Consider the following 20,605-nt stretch of genomic DNA (forward strand, 5'->3'; position numbering starts at 1 on the left):
GAGAGGATGTGCCCCAACCAACTGAGCCATCTGGGAGCTCAGTGGCAACTCAGCTCAAGGTGCTGTGTTCAATCTTAGTTGCAGGGGGCGGAGCCCAACATCCCTTGCGGGAGTCAAACCGGCAACCTTGTGGTTTGAGAGCCCATGGGCCCACGTGGGAATTGAACCGGCAGTCTTCAGGCTTTAGGAGCATGGAGCTCCAACCGCAATCTCTGCCTTTTAATTGGGTTGTTTAGACCATTTATCTTAAATGTGATTTTGATACAGTTAGGTTTCAGTTTATCATCCAATTTTTTTTTCTAGTTCTCTCATCTATTCTTTGTTCCCCTTTTCCTCTTTTTCTACTTTCTTTGGAATTACTTGAGTATTTTTTTATTCCATTTTCTTTCATTGGCTTATTAGTTATAACTCTGTTATTGTACTAGTTGCTTTAGGATTTATAGGGTTTATAATTTACCACAGTCCACCTCATCACAGGAACAAACCAGGTCTCAAATGCAGCCCTGGAGCAGCTGCCAGCACAATACTGTCCAGGAAGAAGGCCCATTTGTCATCCAATTCTGCCCTACCATTGGGGAGTCATCACACTACTCAGGGCCTCAGCTTACTCTTTTTTTTTTTTAAGATGTTTTTATTGGGGAAGGGGAACAAGACTTTATTGGGGAACAGTGTGTACTTACAGGCCTTTTTTCCAAGTCAAGTTGTTGTCCTTTCAGTCTTAGTTGTGGAGGGCACAGCTCAGCTCCAGGTCCAGTTGCCATTTCTAGTTGCAGGGGGCACAGCCCACCATCTCTTGCGGGAGTTGAACTGGCAACCTTGTGGTTGAGAGGACGCACTCCAACCAACTGAGCCATCTGGGAGCTCAGCGGCAGCTCAGCTCAAGGTGCCGTGTTCAATCTTAGTTGCAGGGGGTGGAGCCCACCATCCCTTGCGGGACTCGAGGAATCGAACGGGCAACCTTGTGGTTGAGAGCCCACTGGCCCATGTGGGAATCGAACTGGCAGCCTTCGGAGTTAGGAGCATGGAGCTCTAACGGCCTGAGCCACAGGGCCGGCCCCTGCTTACTCATTTTTAAGTTGGGGTTGCCCACCTGTCCTGTCTCGCTCAGAATGGTGTTGTCATGGGAGTGAGGGGAGTAAAATCATGCTAAGTCTCTGACACTGAGACCCCAGTCCTTTCCACACACTGGCCTAGTTCATGTGACCACTAGGCCCTCAAGATATATGGGTGGAAGCCCTGAGGATGGGGACAAGGGTTAGGTGTGTGGGGCAACCAAGGGGGCGTGGGTTCTAAAACCTATCATTTGAGTCCCGAAGGAGTTGGTGTTGAGGAGAATAACTACCATGGCTCCCAGTGCTTTGACAAAACCTCAGATGTGTGGCCTTTAGATCAAGTCTCTATGATTTCATATTGGAGCATTCACTGTATTCCTAGGGGTTGCAGCTTTCTGTAAGTTTGCTTCTTTCTATAAGAAAGACGGCCTGCACAGATTTCTACAGAAATTATGATTCCATGAAAGACTTTGAGGACATGAAGAAGGCTATCTTTCAGAGTGATTCCCCATCACAGTCAGATGGTGGTGTCTGGAGACAAGAGGCCAGAGTTCCCATCTGCCCTCTGGTTCCTCGTTGGGTCATCTCTGCACCAGACCTGCCTTCAACCAGCCTTCTCTGGAATAGCCTGAAAAAACTGAGGTCAGACCAGACCAAGGGGTTTAACTATGTCCATGCCATTGGCTGCCTCTGGCAAAAAATAGGATGACCCAGGCCATCCCTGTATCTCCAGTAGCACCCGAGGACCCAGGAGGGCCTCGATCTGTTTGAGCTGCCTCACCTTTACATTCTTAGGTGGTTTCCATCACCTCCCAGTCTGGAGTTTTCCCAATTGCGTGTAAGTGTGGCACAGGGGGGAGTTTGGTAAAAAAAAAAACTTTACACACACACACACAATTTGAGGTAACTGTAGATTCCCCTGCAGCTTAAGAAATAATAGAGATCCCTTGTACACTTTGCTTAGCTCCTCCCAATGATAACTTTTGCAAAACTACAGTATAATATTATAACCAGGATACTGACATTGGCAAAATCCACCAATCTTACTCAGATTTCTCCAGTAAATGTGTGATATTTCAATTATCAGAACACGAAAGCTTTGACCCAAGCTTACCTACTTAGCAAGTTTTCTGTAACCCAGGGGACTTCGCCCCGCTGCTCCGTCTGTCCCCTGCCCCCCAAAGAGGTCAGCGGGGAATTTAACATCCAGGGCCTGCTGTATGCTAGGTTCCTCGCCCGTCATCGTTTAATCCTCCCAGAAGCCTGTTTTATAGACATTAAGAATGGAGCGCAGAAAGTATGGGAGGGCCCAAGGCTGGAGGCAGGAGCTAACCCAGCCAGCCTGTTCCACCCTCTGTACCCAGCCCAGAGGGTCAGTCTGCCTAGGAAACGTGGAGGACTCAACACGGACTAATGGAGGCCATCCCGGTGCAGGGTCCTGCCGTGACAGACGCACCGCATGCCTGGGCTAAACGTTAGAGCGTGGCTTGGCCCCGTACCTGGGCTCCAACCAGAGGGGCAGCGGGCAGAACGCCAGGTCTCGCCCGGAAATCTCAGTCTCAGGGGCAGGCGATCAGCTGGGATCCGCCCCGGGGTACGCTGGGAAACCGCGCGCTCCGCCCCTTCCCCGTGCGCTTTCCTCCCCCCGCTGCGCAACCCTCGGCCGCCCCCTGCCGCTGCAGGATGGACCCTGCAACCTGGGCAGTCCCCGCCTTAGCACCGCCCACTCCCCGCCTCCGGATTGGCCGCTCCAGAAGTCTCCAGGCCGGCCGCCTTCCGCCACCGGATTGGCTGCGCCCGGGTGCTGAGGCTCCGCCCATTTTCCCGGGTCCTTTGATCACGCGCCTCCTGGCTCTTCCGGGGCCAGGGAGCCAACCGAGGGCGTTCCTGTCCGGGCTGCAGCGGCGGGAGGTAAGGCGTGACCGGGTTGGATGGGCTGCAGGGCGCTGGCACAGGTCCACGCCTTGGGGTGCCGGGGTTCCAGGATGCCCGGGCCCCTCGGCGTCACCCCCAAGCCCCCCTCCCCGGCCTGAGCCTCCCAGAGCCGTGGGACCAACCTCCCGCTCGCCGTTTGCTGGTCCGCATCCTAGGAGCGGCCTGACACCCTCCCCACCTCGAAATGTATCCTCGACCATGGGACGGTATGCGTGCGATTGGGCAAGCCCGGTGACCCCACGGACACCGGGACAGGTAGCTTATGTGGCGACACAGGCGACCTGGGGTCAGGGACATCGGGGCATCTGTGCAGCCGCCCATGGACAGTCTTCTTGCACCTGTCGATGGGAGCTGCCCCTCTTCTCCGCTTCTCAGCCCAGGCCAGGAGGGAGGGAGGGACCTGGGCGGAGTCCTGGGTGGGGACCAGAAGGTGACATCACCTCGTAGATAGTCCAGTCCTGCCCACTTGTGTCCACCCTGCAGGAGACAGATGGAGGAGAAGGTGTCCAGGCTATATGTCTAGTGACACCAGGGACGAGGAGGGCATAGAGTCTATAGCCTGAAATGTGGGGACTGGACCAGGAGTGAGGCAGGCTCCTCCAAATGCTCCTACCTTACCCCTTAGGCCACACTGCAGGACCCTCCCATTTTTACCAAATCTCCCCATTTTGCTTCACCGGCTAGGTGCTGGCAGCCTAGTACCCCAGGAGGTCAAGACAGGAGCTGGAACCAACATCTAACCCTTCCCCAGAAGTTGAAATCGGCAAATGTTTGTCCAGCACCTGAGCTGGGCCCCACCCTGATTTGGGGATAGGAGCTGGGCAGATTCAGGCGCTCCGTCAGCGCCTCTCCTAGTACTCCGCACCCGGATTTGCTGAGTCGTTGGAGGGTTACACCCAGCACATTGCCCTGCCTGAAGCATCCTTCATCCCAGTGCCTGACCTAAGTTTTCACACACCCGCGCTTGGGGAGGGGTCCAGAGCCTGGATGTCACCCTAGGTGAAATTGATAACCTCCCTTCCTCCTCCCCAGGGAGCCCAGTGGAGGCGCCCTCCCGAGGCACCACTGCCCATGCTGAGTACCCAGCCCTCCGGCTGCCGATGTCATGAGTAACACCACAGTGCCCAATGCCCCCCAGGCCAACAGCGACTCCTTGGTGGGCTATGTATTGGGGCCTTTCTTCCTCATCACCCTGGTCGGGGTGGTGGTGGCTGTGGTAAGGAGCCCCCACATTCACACATATACACCCACACCTTTGCTAAGCAGCACTGGGTGGGCCTGGTCCAGCCTGCGTACAGCATCTCAGCTGTCCTGCTGTTAATGGGAGCAGAGGGTGTGGAGGGCGGTGGACCGTCCTGGGCTCACAGCCTCCAGTGTGTGTCTCTGTTACAGGTAATGTATGTCCAGAAGAAAAAGCGGTGAGTGTCCCTGCCCCAGTTCTACCTCCCCCACACTCAGCTTCAGTTTCTTCCCATAGGATCTGAGTTCTCTACATACATGTAAGATGCCCCTCAGCCATCCTGATAGAAGCCTGAAATCCCCTACACTCCATTGTTAGGTCAAGCTCAGCTTTCCCCCTAGGGGAACAGAATTAGACGTGTTCTTAGAGCCCTAGTGTGCCCCAAAAGGCACGCACTGGAAGTGCCCCTACCTGGGGGAGTGGAGACAGCAGTCAGGTGTTTGGGGAAGGGGTGGGCACCCTGGGTTGAGCCCCCCTCGCCTGCTCCCCAGAGTGGACCGGCTTCGCCATCACCTGCTCCCCATGTACAGCTACGACCCCGCCGAGGAGTTGCACGAGGCTGAGCAGGAGCTCCTCTCTGACATCGGAGACCCCAAGGTGAGCACTCTGGACACACTCGGCAGAGGTGGGTCTGTTCTCCCCGCCCACTACCCACGCAAAACCAGAACCTGGTTCTGCCCTTGCTCCCCCCATTTGGGCCCTGAGTAGTGGGGTACCTCTTCCAAGGTTGTGCTGTGGACCCCCAGGGGCCAGAGCCTAGCTGTGGCACATTTTCCTCCCCCACAGGTGGTACATGGCTGGCAGAGTGGCTACCAGCACAAGCGGATGCCCCTGCTGGATGTCAAGACGTGACCTAACCCTCTGGCCCAGATCTTCAGAGCCATGGGGTCCTGGAGTGTCCAGGGCCCTGCTGCCTGCTGCTTTCCCCTCCCACTTGCATCCTACTCCCAGCTCCCCTGGCTGGGCACCGGGTCTCCATTCCGTCTCCCAAGGCCCTGCATAGCAGCCAGCCGGTCACCTCACTCCCAGGCACTAATAGAAACTTCTTCCTTTTTAGGGTGGAAGGGGGGCTGGGAGTAGGGGCTGAGCTTTGACCTTTCCTTGGGCCCATCTTTCTTTAGCCCTCCCTGAATTGGCTTTGGAGTCGTTTCCATGGTGACAGGGCCCGATGTATAGTATTCAGTATATTTTGTAAATAAAACGTTTTGTGTCTAGCAGTGTGGTTGACTTCTCCAAGAGGGGCTTAAGTTACCTTCCCCTAGAGCTGATTCCAGTGCTGCTTCTTCCTGCCCCCAGCTTGAAGAGCTGGGCAGGGCACCTCCAAAGCCACCCCACCCACTAGTTCCTTGGTTCCTACCCTTAGCGGTTCGGGCACCCACCACAGAAAGACTCCAGTCCAGAAAAGGATATTTTTTTTATTCAAGTAACTGCAAATAGGAAACCAGAGGGGGGGGGCCCCAGGCTGGGACAAATAATGGCTACCTCCTCCCCAGCAGAACAGGGGGAGAATGCGGCCCCCTACACACTCAACACAGGCCCCCCCCTGCTCACTCTGCTGCAGCATCCTAGGGGCAGGGCCCCACCCTCCCTGGGACTGGGGTGGTCGGTCACCCAGCCTGCTTTGCCCCAGGCTCCTTCCCCTAAGAGCATCTTGGAGGAGGGGAGTGGGCAGAACAGGAGGCAATGAGGACGAACATTTGGCGCTGGTAGCAGCAGCAATGACAGGTGTCTAAGAATGCAACGTTGAACAAAAAACAACACAACTGTCCAGAGGTAGTTTGTGAACAGAGGAAAGATGGAACCAGAACCTTGGGGGACGGGGAGGCGCAGGGGGTGGGAGGAGGCAAGGCTAGCTCCTTGTTAGTGCCCCATGTGAGGAACGGCAACCTCGAGGCCTAGAGTGAAAGCAGAGGGGGTAGGGGGCTCAAACCCCTCCTGCCTTCCTTCCTGTGCCCCAAGGGGGCCGTCCAACCTAGTGCGGGGACTAGGCAAGGTGGGGAAGGAAGAGAAGTGGGTGTGAGCCGCACCTGCTGAGACCAGGTTGGTTGGGAGCATCTCGGCCACACCTGCTGCTGCTGCCAGTACAGTGGAGTGGGCATGTCAGAATGAATGGGGCTTGGGCCCCTTTTAAGGCCAGGGGAGCCCTCCCAGGCCCCTTAATGGGAAGCCAGAGGGAAGAGTAGGGGAGAAGGATCCCCAAACCAGGAGCCCCGTCAGCAATGTCCCTACCGCTGAGGGAGTGGGCACAGGGTACGGCGAACTGGGAAGTGAGCTCTGTCCAGGAGGGCAAGTGTGTGCTCGTGGGCGAGGGGTTGCTGGGAATCAAGACCAAAGGAAAACTGCTCCCCACTCAGGCCACCAGGGCCCTGCAGCGGCTGGTGTGCTGTGTAGTGTGGTGGTGAGGTCGCAGGTGGGTGGCGGTGATGTGTGGGCCTGGGGGAAGGGGCGGGGGGAGTGGGAGCGGAGCTGTCCAGTCCCAGAAGGAAACTGCTCCTCGGTGAGGAAGCAGGTGGCACGGCGTGGTCACTGCTCCTCCTCTGAGGACTCCTGCGAGATGCCCTCTTCTTCCTCCTTCTCCTGCGAGGTGGGCAGGGCCATCAGCAGGAGTGCCAAGCCTGGCTCTCCTCCTCCTCCACCCCCCCTCGAGGTGTGGGGGAGGGGGCACAGGCCTGGCTCGCCCCCACCCCTCCCTGCACTCCCTGGCTCTCCAGAAGGGAGATGAGTCAGGGCTGAGTGTGTGGGTGACTCAGCAACCTCCACAGCCCAGTTTCATTCATAAAATAAGGAGGAATTTAAAGGGAGGGAAAAAAACCACACACACGCTGCTGCTCTCAGAGCCAGGTTCCCTTGCCCTGGGGCCCATAGTGGGGGGACTGGGCAGAGCTCAGTGCTCAAGGAAGTGACTGACTCTCAGTGGAACGGGAGGGGAGAGGAGGGGCGGGGAGGGGAGGGGCGGGGAGAGGAAATGGGAAGGGGTGGTGGGAGGGTGCATGAGCCCCCCCTGGCGGTGCCGGAGAACCAGGAGAACCAGGTGGCCGTGGTGCGACTCGCTGCAGAGTAGGGCTGTGCAGTGGCCACAGCCACCAGCTGCCGCCAGGGTGGGGAGGAAGGGGAAGTGTGTGCCCCGGGGCTCACTCACTAGGTGGGAATGTCGGGACACCACACGGCGGCCCCCGTGCCAGGCACAAACTCCAAAACAACTTGCTTCCTGTTACTCACTCCTGGGGCCCAGCCAGCACCCCCAGCCCCCCTAACCCTGGTGGTGGTGGTGGCTCGAGGAATGAACAGACCGCCTCAGGAAGTTCAGGGAGCAGGTTGGGGATAGAAAGGGCCAGGGGGAGGAAGGCTGGGGTGGCTCTAACTGCAGGGTAGCCCCCTAGAGGCCGGCTCCTGACTCAGCACACCTACTTCCACTACCAGCTATGTGGGGGCCCAGAAATGGAAGGTACCTCCCTCTGAGGAAGGGCGTCCATACCTCAGCTCCCACACAGCACTGACCCCCTCCCAGGGTTAAGCTCCTTCTTCCTCCCTCCCCAGGATCAGGGTGAGGACAAACCTCACCCTTTCCCCTTGTGATGTCCTTTCCTTATTTCTATACCAAGATCCCCCCTAGATGTGTCTTTCTAGAAGCAGAGACAGACACGCCCCCAACTAGTACAGGGTAGGGGTCTTGTCTGGGACCCCTCACTTCTCGTGGCTATGTAGCCCTTTAAAAGCCCTGGGCTAGGTGCCAGGAGCCTGGGCCTGGGCAAATCCCCCTCTCAGGGCCTGGGTAAAAGGTGATAGCCCACCATTCCTGACCCTGAAGGTCAGGGAGAGCTCTTTCCATGATGGGTGCACAGAATCACTCTTTGCACCACCACCACCCCCAAACAGCCAAGCCACCACAGCCCCTTCACCTACCAGTTTTTTGGGCCTGCCCCTTGGTTTCCTCCCTGGAGTCGTGGTGGTTTTCTAGAAGGTCAGAGAAAAGACCCACTAAGTCAAAAATGTCCCTGACAGTGCTTACCCAATGACCAGAGGCTGGGATGGTAAGGGCGCAGCAGGGACACAGCTGCCTACCTCTGCTCAGGGCGGCCCAGGACTCTCACCCCAGCAGGCCCACCCGAGTCCAGCTGGTGATGACTGGCCAGCCACACAGCCCCCCAATAAACACACACGCCCCCCACTCCCTCCTCCACCCATGACTCAGAGGATATGAGTCGTGTCTTAGAAAAAAATAAAATAAAAAACAAAACAACTTCTCTGAAAGCCTGATGCACCGTAAATCTGGTCTTCCCCGCTTACCCCCACTCCCTCAGGATCCAGGGACCCCAGGACAGGTCATGTCCTCAGCCCTGGGGGCTGGTGGGACTGACTTGATTTCCCCATTGTTCTGGGCAGGACCAAGACCCCAGAAGTGAGATCTCAGTCATCACCCTGCTTTCTTCCTACCGTGTTTCCCCGCAAATAAGACCTAACCGGAAAAGAAGCCCTAGCATGATTTTTCACCCGGAACATAAGCCCTAATGCGTCTTTTAGAGCAAAAATTCATATAAGACCCGGTCTTATTTTCGGGGAAGCACAGTAATTAACCAAGACCCATTGCCTGCTCCCTGTCTGCCAAAAAAAGAGGAACAGAATCAGGGTAAGCCAGCCCCTTCCTAGACCTCCCCACCAGAGGACCCTCTCTTTTTATTCACTAGAAGCATCCCCACTCACAAGCCTCACCCGGGTCTTGGCAGCACCCTTGTTTTTGCTCCCCTTTGGTCGGCCCCGAGGTCTCTTAGGTGTTGGCACTTCACTGGGCTCCTTCTGTAAAGACAAAGGGGGCAGTCAGAGACACACATGCTACCCGTCTCACCTATTTCGAAGACCGAGCCTTCTGCTTCTGCCCCTCCCAACAGGGATAGGTCAGCAAGCCATCAGTCCGGCCCAAGAAGCCACAGCACAATGGCAGGGCATGCCCTTGGGATTCGGGTCTGTTTGACCACCGTTGGCAAAGCCCCTCCCCTTGCTTCCCCGTGACAAGAACCCAGAAGACCCCTGGGAAAGGTGTCACAGGGGCAGAAGGCAGCTTTGCCCTAAGATCTTGGGAAAAATACAATGCTCAAGCCTCAGTTTCCTCATCTGAAATGGTACCAAGACTTACCTTGCAAGACATCATGAAAATTAAATGAAGACTGTAGAAGTGTCTAGCCCTGGGCCACAACTGTTGTCCACCCCCTCAGACGATACTTGCTGGAGACTTTATAGGGTGCAGAAGAGGAGAAATGAGCCCCCTCCAGGGAGCCTCCAGCCTCTAGCTGCAAACTGACCCCCCTCCAGGCTGCCTCTCAGGGAGAAGGAACCCCAGAGATCCTTGCCACTGTTGCCACTAAAATTTTAATAAGCCCGAGATAGAATAAAAAGCTGCTGCATAATGCATAGGAGCTGGGCAGTAAAGGCACGTCAGCTATGGTTTCCCGGGGTGGCTGCCCACGGGCTGTTTATAAGCACGGGCCAGTAACCCAACACCCCTTCTCTGATACCCCCGCCCGGACCCCAGCTAACAGGAGGGAAGGCCAAGGGAACCAGACTAAGAGGACGAGTTCCCACACACACACACTGGGCTCTGAAAGAGGCAGCTGAATGCCACCACCTTGACTCTTCATGGCTCATCTCTCCAAGGTCAGGATAGACCACTTTCTCCACCTTACATGTGGGGAAGCCTGGGGAAGCAGGGACCCGCCATGCACAGGGCAAGGGTCAACCTCAGTCTCCTCTTCCCCAGCAAAGGGAAGTAACTGGACTTCAGCCGCAGCTGCCCCTGATGAGAAACCAAGCTCTCCATCACGCAGCAGGTGGCCCGCACAGCCTGACTGGCCATGTTCCCTGGGGGGCCCCACAGGGCAAGGCTGGTCTAACCCTGAGGAAGGACAGCACCAGGGTTGAAAGTCACTCCACCACCAACTCCCCAACATTTTCAACTTTCTTTGCTTCAATTTCCTTTTACAGAGCCAGGGGCAGAGCCCAGACCAGGGCCACTGGCAGTGAGGTCCATGAACAGGGAACTTTGTCACTGGCCTGGGATGAGCAAGCACAGAAACTGACAGTAGGTATCTTGGAACTTTTCCAGTAAATTGATGAAGCATGATTTTAAAAACCCAGGCTTATATGTATTTTCATGTTTCTAGAATTCATCTTGACTGTGTTTTATAAACAGACTGCTCCACGACGGACTGGAAGAGTGGGTGGTCCACCAGTGTAAGCACTGGCCTTTGTAACCACAGGGTCACGTTGGGCTTGGAGTTTCAGGCATGGGTCAGCCCCCACTTTTCTCCTGGGGTCTCAGGAAGATCTGACCAGGGTTGGTGAGGCATGTGTGGGGAGGACAAGTACAGGCAGGAACAATTCTGCACCCCCCATTCCTGTTTTCACCAATCAAGATGCCTGGCACTTCCCTAGCCCAAAAGAGTAAACCAAGGCAAAGATGTGGACACCCACCTGACTCCCTACCAGCGCCGTCCCTGGACTCACCGGAGGCTGCTTGCGAGGCCTGCCCCGCCCTCGCTTCTCAGTGCCGTCCTTTTCCTGCTTGGAGGCCAAGGGCTGGCTGGACTTCGAGCTCGACTCGCTCATCTTCCCTTCTCTACAGAGCAGGTGGAGGAGCGATGGCTGGGATGCTGGGGGAAGGAAGAGTGGTTTCAAACAAAACCTCTTGTTTTAGCCACCTCCTACCCCCCTCACCACTACTACCCTCCAAGGGCACTGCAGCAAACTGCCCACTCCCAGGGGTACCCAGGATTTCCACCCTGCTGCCGCAGGGCGGGGCTGGGCCGTTGGCCCTAATCAACTTCTTATCTCCGGTTCAGAAGGGCTCTTTGTTGTCCTGCCACCCCCACAGGGCCTGGGCCCAAGAAGCACAGGCAGCCCAGATCTGGCTCTGGTGGTGAGGCTGCCCGGGACAAAGGTGTGGGTAAGGTGGGGGTTCCCCCTCTCTAGCCAGCTGCTGCCCTTTCTCTTTAGGAGAAAACCAAGCCTGAAGAGCTCAAGGGAGCAAGGGCGGAAAGGTGAGCAGAGAGAATGAGCCTTGGGCACCTGGCAGCCATGAGCTTCAATCCCCTACGCACCTCGCTCCCAACACTGCTAGGTCCAACCCTGACACTTCACATCAAGCTCACGGCCAAGGTTGGTGCCCATCCCACCAGTGTCCCCCTGTTCTCTCCCAGGGTAAAGCTTGGGGATTCAAAGATGAGGACACAATTTGGGAAGGGGAAGATGGTTGAACTGCAGTGGGTGAGGTGGGGGAAGGAAACGGGAGCCCAAAGCTGAAAGGTGAGTCTCCTCTTCCCTCTTGCCCCCACCCTGCTCACCTGGAGTCAGATGAGATCTTTCCCTTTGATGCCTGCTTATAGGAGGGGCATCTCCAACTGAGAGGAGCCTTCTAACAGATGCTAGCTGGCCCCCTAGCTGGCAGGGCTGATCCTAAAAGCTTCTTGGTCCTTTTCTAGCACGTTCCCTCTTGGAAGCCTGTTTCAGTTTCCTCAGCCCCACTAGGAGTTTACCTACAACCTCCCACTGCAAGGACACCTGCACCACATGGTTGGGAGCCTCTTCTAGAAACTTAAAAAGGGCACTGAGGGTCCCCCCACATTCCCATTCCTGTTCTTAGTTATTGTCCCCAAGTTACATTCAGAGACTTGAACTAGGAAACCTATGGCCCCACACCTCTATGGTAACCAATCCCTGGCTGTGCTTGGCAAAGGGTGGCCACCGCCCAAGTGGCTTCACTTCTGAAAGCCCCTCAATCTGTGAAATGGGGATAACGGTAAGACACCTGCCTCAATTACCTCTTTAGACTGCTGCAAAGATTAAACCAGATAGTTTAAAATGCCTAAACAACGGGAAGTCTTCACTTCAATCAAAACTGAGAACTAGAACATTTGAAAATGACTTTTCTTTCCCCTTTGCAGATTTTCAGACAATTTCCAATTTTAACCCAGTGAGAGGAAAAAAAAGTTTTTGCAAACTCGTGACTTTTGGAGGGCCAGAGGCCCCTAGCCTCAAGCTTTGGGATGCTCCAGATGGTGGGACTTTGTCTGATAATTATTCTATTTTATAATATTTCAGACTTGAAGACCCTTTTAAACAAGGTGGTTGGTGATTTATCCTGCTCCGTCATTAGTGGCTTGGCCTGCTCTGTAATCACAGGCAGTGATTAGAATCTTCTATTACACCACAGGTCCCCCTTCAAACTAAACATCAAAATTAATCAGCTAAATGAGCACTAACCTCACATGAGGTGGGCCGGAGGCCCCCTCAGAGGGGGTTCCAGTTGGGTGAAGCCAGTCCCTAATCTCAGAGAGCCTGGGCCCCACTGGCCGGGATCCTGGTGGGTCTTCCTGGAAGCTCAGTTCATCTGGTACTTCCCCCCACCTCTTGCTGCTGAGGACACCCTTTAATCCACTCACCCACCCCAAACCCAGGCCTCCCCAAATTGAATGAAAGCCTGAGGCCCTCTCTGGTGAGACCAACAAATGCTGTCTCTCTTCCACCTGTTTCTGAACATCACAGGCCTGGCATGGAAAGCCATGTTTAGGGCCCAATCTCAATCCTTCAATTTATAAGCTCTTTTGGGCCTCAAGTTTGTCCCCTCCACGCACCAGGCACGCAATGTGTGCTCCACAAATGCTTAGAGAATCTCCAGGAATGACCCTAAAAAATCATCATGGGGCTACCTTCTTTTACAAAAAAATAGCCCGGAGAGCCCTGATGAGATGCCTACCGTCAAACAGCAAGTTAGCGAGCTGGATGGAGTTAGGTTCCCGGTGACCCTCTAGCCCGCCCCTTTCCTTACTCCTGGAGGCTGGCTAGGTCTCTGTAGCCCTCTGCTCCACACCTGGCCCCAGAGTGGCTCTGCAAGTGTCTGTGCCTGGCCGTTGCAGGTCGGCTGGCGAGACTAGGGGCCAGAGCGCGCGGGGGGAGGGGCGCAGGCCACTCTTGCAGGCGCGGGAAACCGGTGCACCCCGACCGCATGCACCGCCACGCGGGTGCACCCGGCCCCACTTCCTGCCAGAGGGGGCACCCAAGCCCGCCTTGGGGCAGGAAACCTGGCGCGCGCGAGCGCGGGGGAGAGGAAGAAAGCCACCTCCTTCCGCGCCCTCCCCGCAAAATAAAGCCCCAGGAAAATAAATTGAACCGGGGAGTCAAAGGAACTAGTTCCAACAGAGCCCAGCAAAGCAGAGAAACCAGTTTGTGGGGGCGGAGGGCAGGCCTGGCCCTGGGGGCTGAAGAGGCGCGGGCCCGGCCAGAGGTGGGGTCGAGGTGAAACCCCAAACCCAGGGCCGCGATTCGGCCTCATCTCTGGAGGGGGCACCAGGAGAAAGGCCAAGCGGCGGTAGGGCCGAATTGCGGGGTTCTTGCCCATCCCCCTCACTTCTAGAACTTCCCCAGGCTGCGGGGGACGGCCGGCCCCCTACTCTCCCGCTGCGCCGCAGCCTGTTTCTCTCCCCGCCCCCCACACCCCGGGCCCGGGATCCGGCGGGAGCGGCGGCCGCGCGAGGTGCACCGAGCTCCGCCGGGTGCACAACTCGCGCTCGCCGCAGCCGCGCGCCCCCTCCCCCACCGCGCGCTTTTCCCTGGTCCCCGCCCCCCGCAAGGCGCCCGCGCCGCGGGGGAAGGGGTGCGGGCGCCCTCCCCGTGCCGCCGGGCCCCGCCGATCGCCCCCGCGCCGTGCGGCCCTCCCCCGTCGGCGGCTCGCGCAGCCCCGGCCTGGGAATAAAGCCGGAGGCGCGCGCTGCAGCCCCGGGCGTCTTGCAGGAGGGGCGGCGGGGGTGCGGGCGCCCCCCTCCGCCGCGGGCCCCGGGGACGACTCACCGCGAGCTCGGCCGCCGGCCTGCGGTGCGCGCTCCGGGCTGCTGGGAGCGACGGTGCTGGGCGCTGAGGACCGGCCTGGCTCCGCCGCCGCCGCCGCTGGTAGCAAATGCGGATCTGAAACCGGGAGAGAGAGCAGAGGCGCTCAGAGACCGCCACCGCCGCGTGCTCGCCGCCCAGGCCCCCGCGGGGTATTTATGTGTCACATCCAGGCGGGGGGACAAAAATATTCCCCCTTCCCCGAAGGATGGCGAGGGGCAGGAAGCCAGGCACAGCCCGTGCGCGGCCTCAATAAATAAATAATTTAATTAAATGATAGATATAAAAAAAAGAAACCACCGGAGGGGCCGCGAACTCACGCCTTCTTGGAGCCGCGCCAGCGCCAGAAATAGCCCGGGCTCGGAGTCCCAATTAGAGGAGCGCAGCCCCGGCTCAGGGGAGCTTAAAAAGAGCGACCCAGGGGCAGGGGGGACGGGCCCGCCCGCGCCAGCCGTGTCACTGAGGTGGGGCGGGGCCATGCAAATGAGCCCGGGGATTTAAAAGGGCGGCCGCTCGCCAGCCACCGTCGCCGCCGCCGCGCGGGTGGGTGCTGACTGTCGGGAGGGGCGCGCAGTGCCCGGCGCCTGGGGGCGGGTGCGCGGGAGGCTTGGGCTAGGAACCCGATGCGTCGGCCCTCTCCCCACTATCCTGGGGCGGGAGACCTGGGAAGGGGCACAGAGGGATCACCATGGAGCTTTTCGGGGATAGGGGGCAGGCGTCCTTACTGCTGCCTGGGACGGGGGCCCCCAGCAGTCATCTCTAGGGCCCTTACCGGCTTGTGGGCCTGTCGCCCGCGGAGCGCAAAGATGTGGGAGGTGTTGGTGCCTACGGGGTCTGCGCGGGCGGGAGCAGTGGAGAGAAACACGCGGGTTAGAGAATTCAGCGGCCTACCCGCCGCCCCCTTTGCCCAGGTAGATTTCCCCCGGGCGGACAGGTGTCAGCATGTACATTTCATTGCCAACCCGTGTGTGGCTGACGTGAAACCCAGGTCTTGTGAAATTCAAAGGTGAAACTTGTGAAATCCAGAATTTTAATTTACTAATGGCCGCGAGTAAACCGTAATCAAGGTGCAGCCTTCAAGCAAAACAAACGACTGGCTAGTTGCAGGTAAACGTGAGGGAAGGTTTGTTCCTTGAGGTGGCCTGGATGATGTTTTGGAGACACATCCCACTTGGTACCCGCCTCCCCCACTCAGGTTGTGACTTTGTAAGAAAAACGAGCCAGTGGTCGCCTGGAAGCACTTTGAGGGCAGGGGCTGAGTCCTCGCGCGCCATACCCGCCACGCCTGGCCGGCCGCGCCCGGCTCAACAAAGACTTGTTGCACGACCGAGAAGGAAGCCAAAGTGGGAAGATGGCGGGGAGGGCGGTGGGAGAAGAAAGGGGTGCTATCAGAGGCGCGCCCTGCAGGCCCGGCCCGGGGCCTTCCCGGGTGCACCTCCCCGCCCCTGATCCCTGAGGCAGCCTTCCACACCTCCCGTGATGCAGGGAATTGCAATGCGGTCCAGTGACACACGGCTGTGACTCATGTTTTTCTTCCTCCCAGGTCAGCCGAGGCCCGGGCCCAGCCCCCTCCTCAGGGGGCGAACCGGCGGCGGAGGGGGGACTCCAGGAAAACTCTGAGCCCGGAGTGGAGGCGGGGTGGGGAACCAGAGGGGCCGGGCCTCCTAGTTTCAGGAATGTTTCAGGAATGTTTCCGGTGGGGGTGGGGAGCCGAGACGGGAGTGGGCCCAGCCCCCACCCGGGGCAGCACGTGCTCGGCCGGGTGGGGGCGGGGCGCCCGGGCCGGGAGGCGCTGGGGGCTAATAGAGCGGGTTCAAAGATGAGGGCGCCGGCCTGGGGCCGGCCTGGGGCCGACCCGGGCTTGGGGTGGGCGGGGAGGCCACCCCCGGCGCTCCCACTCCCCGCCCTGCGCCCAGGTGAAATGCAGTCCCTGATAAGTCTCCAGGCTGCCCCTGGAGGGGAGAGGAAGTCACCGAAGGGCGGCCTGAGGGGAGAGGAGGGTGAAGGGGAACGCGAGGGAGAGGCTGGGGGATGGGCGGCCTGCCCCTTTGTCTGGAGCCCGGGGTGGGGGTGGGGCGGGGTGGAAGGCACGCTGCTCCCTCCATCTTTGTACCCTGTGTGCCGAGCGCGCGCTTAGTAGGCCGAGAGTAGAGTTGGCCGAATGGCATTGAGTTGCTAGTTCCAGAACCTTCGCAGCGTTGAGTGAAAGAACGATCCTTCAGCCCTTAAACTAGCCTCTTAGAGCCCTGCTAGCAACAGGGACCCCCACATCTGGGCCAGGGATAGCCCTCACAGAGCCAAGTGCCCCTAGACACAGCCCTTCCCAAGGGCCCCTAGGTTTCTAGGCCAGGCCTCGGGCTAATAGCTAGGGAGGTGTGGGGAGGGGTCTTACAGCCCCTCCCTGGATGCTCTTGCCCTTGTGTGGCCTGTGCTTGTCCCTGAAACGCAGGTGGGGAAGGGAGAGGGACTTCACCCTCCAGTGGGCTGTGAGAAAACTTGGCCAACTTCTTGGCCCACTTCTCATTAGCTAACTTGATTTATTTTTCCTACTCTTCTTTTTCCCTCCGCCTGTTCTCCTCACTGACTTGTTTTTTACCTTGTCTCATGTGTATTTTTGTAAGCCACCTCAATCCTCTGGAAGGAAGCAGGTATAAATAAATTTGTAGACAAATATATTAGCTTATTCCTCTCCAGGATCACCAACACCCTTGAAATCCAAATAACTCTACCCACTGACCCTCACCTCCACGCCTTCTGGATTGCAAATGCCCCGAAATCACTGCCTTCCTTTCCTCATTCAATAAATATTTATTAAGCAGAAGGGTGAGTACTAGGGATAAAAAATAAGATGTAGTCCTTGCCCCAGCAAATTTCATGTCTAGAGGAATCAGAACCAGGAACACACCAGAGAAAGCTAAAGTAACAATCCCCAAGATGCCATGAGGCAGAAAGCATTCATTCATTCATTCATTCATTCATTCAGTATTTACTGAGGGCCTACTATGTACCAAGAATTGGTCCATGCTCTTGGGGTACCATCAGTAAAGTTTCCTGTGCTCTTAGAAAAACAACTTAGACAAGGGGGTCAGGTGCTTAAAGACAGACTTAGATGCTAAGGGAGAGCTGATGGGACCTGTGAGTAGTCTCCTAGAGGAGAGGGGCTTGAATGGGATGTGGATAGGTGGGGGGCCATGAGCAGGCAGGGAGAGGGGGCTCTTCAGGGCTCTTCCTAAGCCTGGGACATCAACAGATTTGGTCAAGGCCTGAGGGGCCCCAGGGGAATTGGTCACATCAGAATCAGTCTTCACCACAGGAAGCATTTTCTTACTGTCAGAGTTGAATTACACAGTTTCCAAAAGGACAACCCAGTGAATGGCGATGACCCCAACAGACGGAGTTCTGGTCAACTTTATTTTTCAGGACTGCTGAAGGTTACACTCACTTTTACCGGGGCTGTTGAAATTCTTCCTGATGTACGTTAGTTCTTTCCCTGCCCCGTTAAGCGGAGTAGCAGGGCCTGACAATCTCTCAGTCATGGCTTGGAAATGTAGAGGTTGTGGTAGGTTGGAGTGTCTCTTAGCATTTCCTGGGGATTCATGTCTCACATCTCTGCAGTCATATATTTGCTTTTCAGTTTTTACCTCTTGCTCTGAGTCCATCTCAGCTCTTAAAAAGAGTGAAGAGGTTAGTAGAGGTTTCCCAAAAGGGATGGGAATAAAATATGACAATGTGCTCTGTGTCTGGCCCAACATGGAAAGTACACAGGAAGAGGCAGGGAGAAGAGGAATAGGAATTGTCTAACCTATTGTCCAAACCAGGATGCTTTTTACAGTAAACCTGTTACTGATGAAAACTGTACATACAGAAAATGCACAAATCCTGTGTTCAGCTCAATGCATTTTCGTAAAGTGAACAGCCTTGTGTCACTAGCACCCAGCTCCAGAAACATAACATTTCCAGCCCCCTTTATGTAACCATCGTCCCAACTTCTTTTGTTTTTCACCTTTTGTGTGAATTGTATGAATGGAATCATGCGTATGTACTCTCCTGCGTTAGTTTCCTTTGCTCAACATTATGTCGCGGTTCATCCATGCTATTGCACGTGGCTGCAGAATGTTCAGTCTCATTGCTGCATAGTTACATGGTATGAATGTACCACAGTTTATGTATCTACTCTGTTGAAGGGCATGTGGACAGTTTCCGGTTTGGAGCTATTACACATAGTGCTGCTGTGAATGTTTTAGAATATTTCTTGGTGAGTAGACGTGCAAATTTCTGGAGACTACACACCTAGGAGAGGAATTCCTAGATCATAGGTATGTATGCCCAGCTATTACAGACAAGCAGGACACTTAAGAGTAAAAGGGGTACTAGTAGTAGTTATGACCAGACAATGGGCATAAACCAACTGGGATTGAATATCCAGAACCATATCTACCACGACTGACCCAGGTAGCAGGATGTGGGGTCCCCCTCATGCAGTGTTTGACAACTCTCCTGGAGAGTCACCCCGCTACTAGTACAGCTGGTCATCTGGCAGGATCAGGCCTCTAGGCCCTGCTGACCACAAGCTCTGCTGCCAGGAAGCCTGGCAGGCCTAGAGTGGGAGGAGGGCCTCTTCTGCTTCCAACTTTCGAGGGAAAAACTCTCCAATAAATAGGAAAGCCCAGGAGGCAAGCACTTCTCTCTCCCTTGCCCTGAGCCAGCCATCTACCCTGCATGATCCCAGGACACCATAAACTTTATCAGTGTTCTTCGTCAGGGCTGGAACCCAGGAAAGCCCAGCTCCTTTCCAACCTCAGAAAAAACTGAGGAAAAGGGGTGTTGATAAGCACCTACTAAATGCATATTCTCTCTCATATCCCTCAATGCCCCTACGAGGTTAACAAAGCTATTGCCCCCATTTTACAGGTGTTAAAACTGAGGCTCAGGGAGGTTAGCTGGGGATTCTGCCTCTTTCCCCTCCGCTGTTTCTTCTCTCAGGCTGGGTGAGCTTGTTGCCTTTTCCCAGCCTGGCCATGTGGATCCTTCCAGGCACCGAGATGGGCACTGGGGACATGGCCTTGAACTAGGTATCTACATTCCCTGTCGTCAAGGGACTTACTCTGGGTGGGGTAGGGAGAGAGACAAGTACATGGCAGTTTCACCAGTGTGGTACCTGCTGTGATGCGGACCTGGGGAGCCAGAGCAGGGGCCCAGGGTGTGGGCGGAGCATGTGGGGGGTGGGTAGCAGGGTATCTGACACGGGGATAGGCTTGGGGCTGTGACAGACACATGGCTTGGCATTCAGCATCATTCACCACTCTCATTTAAAGCTACACGTTTGGATGTGAATTAGGTCCCATCAAAGAAAGAGTGAAATTTAGAGGGAGGAAGCAAGGAAAGGAAAATATGTCTGTGTGGGCTGTGGAGACACAGGATTCTTTGCAGCATCCCCAGTGTCTAGAGGGTCAAAAGGCAGGTATGGTGGCAGAAGGGCTCAGCTGCAGATGGGGCCTCCCGATTCCACCCCCCTGATCAGGGCACAGGCAGGCAGCTCAGTAGTGTTGTTCCAGGAGGCCCAGCCTAGAGCCAGCTCCTCCAGTTCTCCCAGTGATTTTGTAAGCACCTAATTCCCTGTATTAAATCACTTTCTACCTAAAACATAAGGCATGTCCCTCCTCTGCTCAGAATCCTCCAAGGGCTTCCATCTCACAGAATAAAAACAAAGTTCTCACAAAGGCCCACAAAGCCCTGCAGGCCGCCTCCCTTCCCTACCTTATCTCCTGTCTGTTGCTCTGCTCCAGCCACACCAGCCTCCCCAGATGTTGCTTAGACCTGCCAGGCATGAGCCCACCTCAGGGCCTTTGCACTTGCCATTCCCTCTGCCTGACATGCTCTTCACCTAAATATCCTCAGGGCTTGCCATCTCACTGCCTTCAATATTACCTGTTCACACTATTTAAAATTGTGTATCTCCCCCTGCAAGCCTCATCCACTTTACCATGCTTCTCCCCTCCCCTGTAATACTTGTCCATTTCTAACATACTCCATAATTAACTTTTCTATTGAACTATTATCAATAAAAGTGATATGTATTGTGTTCTCTGTCTGGTTCCCCCCACTGAAAGCTCAGCGCCATCAGAGTGGGGTACTTTATCTCTCGTGCTCACTGAGGTATCCCCAAGGCCTAGCACAGTGTACAAACTCAAAAAATGTGGTGAATGGAGAATGATTACCCAAAGTGATTTCTTTTCTTTTCTTTGTTTTTTAAAGATTTTATTGGGGAAGGGGCACAGGACTTTTTATTGGGGAACACTGTATCCGTCCAGGACTTTTTTTCCAAGTCAAGTTGTTGTCCTTTCAATCTTAGTTGTGGAGGGCGCAGCTCAGCTCCAGGTCCAGTTGCCGTTGCTAGTTACAGGGGGCACAGCCCACCATCGCCTGCGGGACTTGAGGAGTTGAACTGGCAACCTTGTGGTTGAGAGGACGCACTCCAACCAACTGAGCCATCCGGGAGCTCAGC

The 20,605-nt window shown here is 56.0% G+C and overlaps 2 protein-coding genes and 1 pseudogene across 15 annotated transcripts; 2 read left to right on the forward strand and 1 right to left on the reverse strand.

Moving 5' to 3' along the window:
- The first annotated feature begins 1,340 nt into the window (after positions 1 to 1,340).
- SMIM29 (small integral membrane protein 29) lies at positions 1,341 to 5,441 on the forward strand. 11 transcript variants are annotated; one of them, XM_074332825.2, is made up of 6 exons: positions 2,826 to 2,963; positions 3,672 to 3,756; positions 4,020 to 4,203; positions 4,380 to 4,405; positions 4,719 to 4,824; positions 5,014 to 5,441. In XM_074332825.2, the coding sequence occupies exons 3-6, from the start codon at positions 4,093 to 4,095 to the stop codon at positions 5,077 to 5,079; spliced, it is 309 nt and encodes a 102-aa protein (XP_074188926.1). In that variant the 5' UTR covers positions 2,826 to 2,963; positions 3,672 to 3,756; positions 4,020 to 4,092; the 3' UTR covers positions 5,080 to 5,441. The 11 variants fall into 11 exon arrangements, 10 of the variants coding, with proteins under 10 accessions (XP_074188922.2, XP_019594413.3, XP_019594412.3 ...); XM_074332822.2 differs by adding an exon at positions 3,143 to 3,242 and having other exon boundaries at positions 2,891 to 2,963; positions 3,672 to 4,203; XM_088795820.1 differs by lacking the exon at positions 2,826 to 2,963 and adding an exon at positions 2,970 to 3,242 and having other exon boundaries at positions 3,672 to 3,920.
- Positions 1,344 to 1,761, forward strand: LOC148758866 (cytochrome c oxidase subunit 6C pseudogene; annotated as a pseudogene).
- Positions 5,442 to 5,622: 181 nt separating the features above from the next.
- HMGA1 (high mobility group AT-hook 1) lies at positions 5,623 to 14,560 on the reverse strand. 4 transcript variants are annotated; one of them, XM_019738830.3, is made up of 6 exons: positions 14,421 to 14,560; positions 14,065 to 14,178; positions 10,726 to 10,871; positions 8,938 to 9,021; positions 8,131 to 8,181; positions 5,623 to 6,804 (listed from the first exon to the last, which is right to left on the reverse strand). In XM_019738830.3, the coding sequence occupies exons 3-6, from the start codon at positions 10,825 to 10,827 to the stop codon at positions 6,751 to 6,753; spliced, it is 291 nt and encodes a 96-aa protein (XP_019594389.1). In that variant the 5' UTR covers positions 10,828 to 10,871; positions 14,065 to 14,178; positions 14,421 to 14,560; the 3' UTR covers positions 5,623 to 6,750. The 4 variants fall into 4 exon arrangements, with proteins under 4 accessions (XP_019594389.1, XP_019594387.1, XP_019594388.1 ...); XM_019738828.3 differs by having other exon boundaries at positions 10,693 to 10,871; XM_019738829.3 differs by having other exon boundaries at positions 6,590 to 6,804; positions 8,929 to 9,021.
- Positions 14,561 to 20,605: the final 6,045 nt, after the last annotated feature.

The sequence above is a fragment of the Rhinolophus sinicus genome, chromosome 2, assembly GCF_057876585.1.
Source record: "Rhinolophus sinicus isolate RSI-liver-muscle chromosome 2, RSI-T2T, whole genome shotgun sequence".
In the NCBI taxonomy this organism is placed as follows: domain Eukaryota; kingdom Metazoa; phylum Chordata; class Mammalia; order Chiroptera; family Rhinolophidae; genus Rhinolophus; species Rhinolophus sinicus.

Excerpts from the sequence above, each read along its gene's own strand:
- SMIM29 (XM_019738853.3), top strand. The coding sequence starts at position 2,736 with ATGGACCCTGCAACCTGGGCAGTCCCCGCCTTAGCACCGCCCACTCCC. Across the intron at positions 4,406-4,718 it reads TATGTCCAGAAGAAAAAGCG|AGTGGACCGGCTTCGCCATC; the intron begins GTGAGTGTCCCT and ends CCTGCTCCCCAG. Across the intron at positions 4,825-5,013 it reads CTGACATCGGAGACCCCAAG|GTGGTACATGGCTGGCAGAG; the intron begins GTGAGCACTCTG and ends CCTCCCCCACAG.
- HMGA1 (XM_019738827.3), bottom strand. The coding sequence starts at position 10,827 with ATGAGCGAGTCGAGCTCGAAGTCCAGCCAGCCCTTGGCCTCCAAGCAG. Across the intron at positions 9,022-10,692 it reads CGGCGCTGGTAGGGAGTCAG|AAGGAGCCCAGTGAAGTGCC; the intron begins GTGGGTGTCCAC and ends TTGTCTTTACAG. Across the intron at positions 8,182-8,928 it reads CCAAGACCCGGGTGAGGCTT|AAAACCACCACGACTCCAGG; the intron begins GTGAGTGGGGAT and ends CTGACCTTCTAG.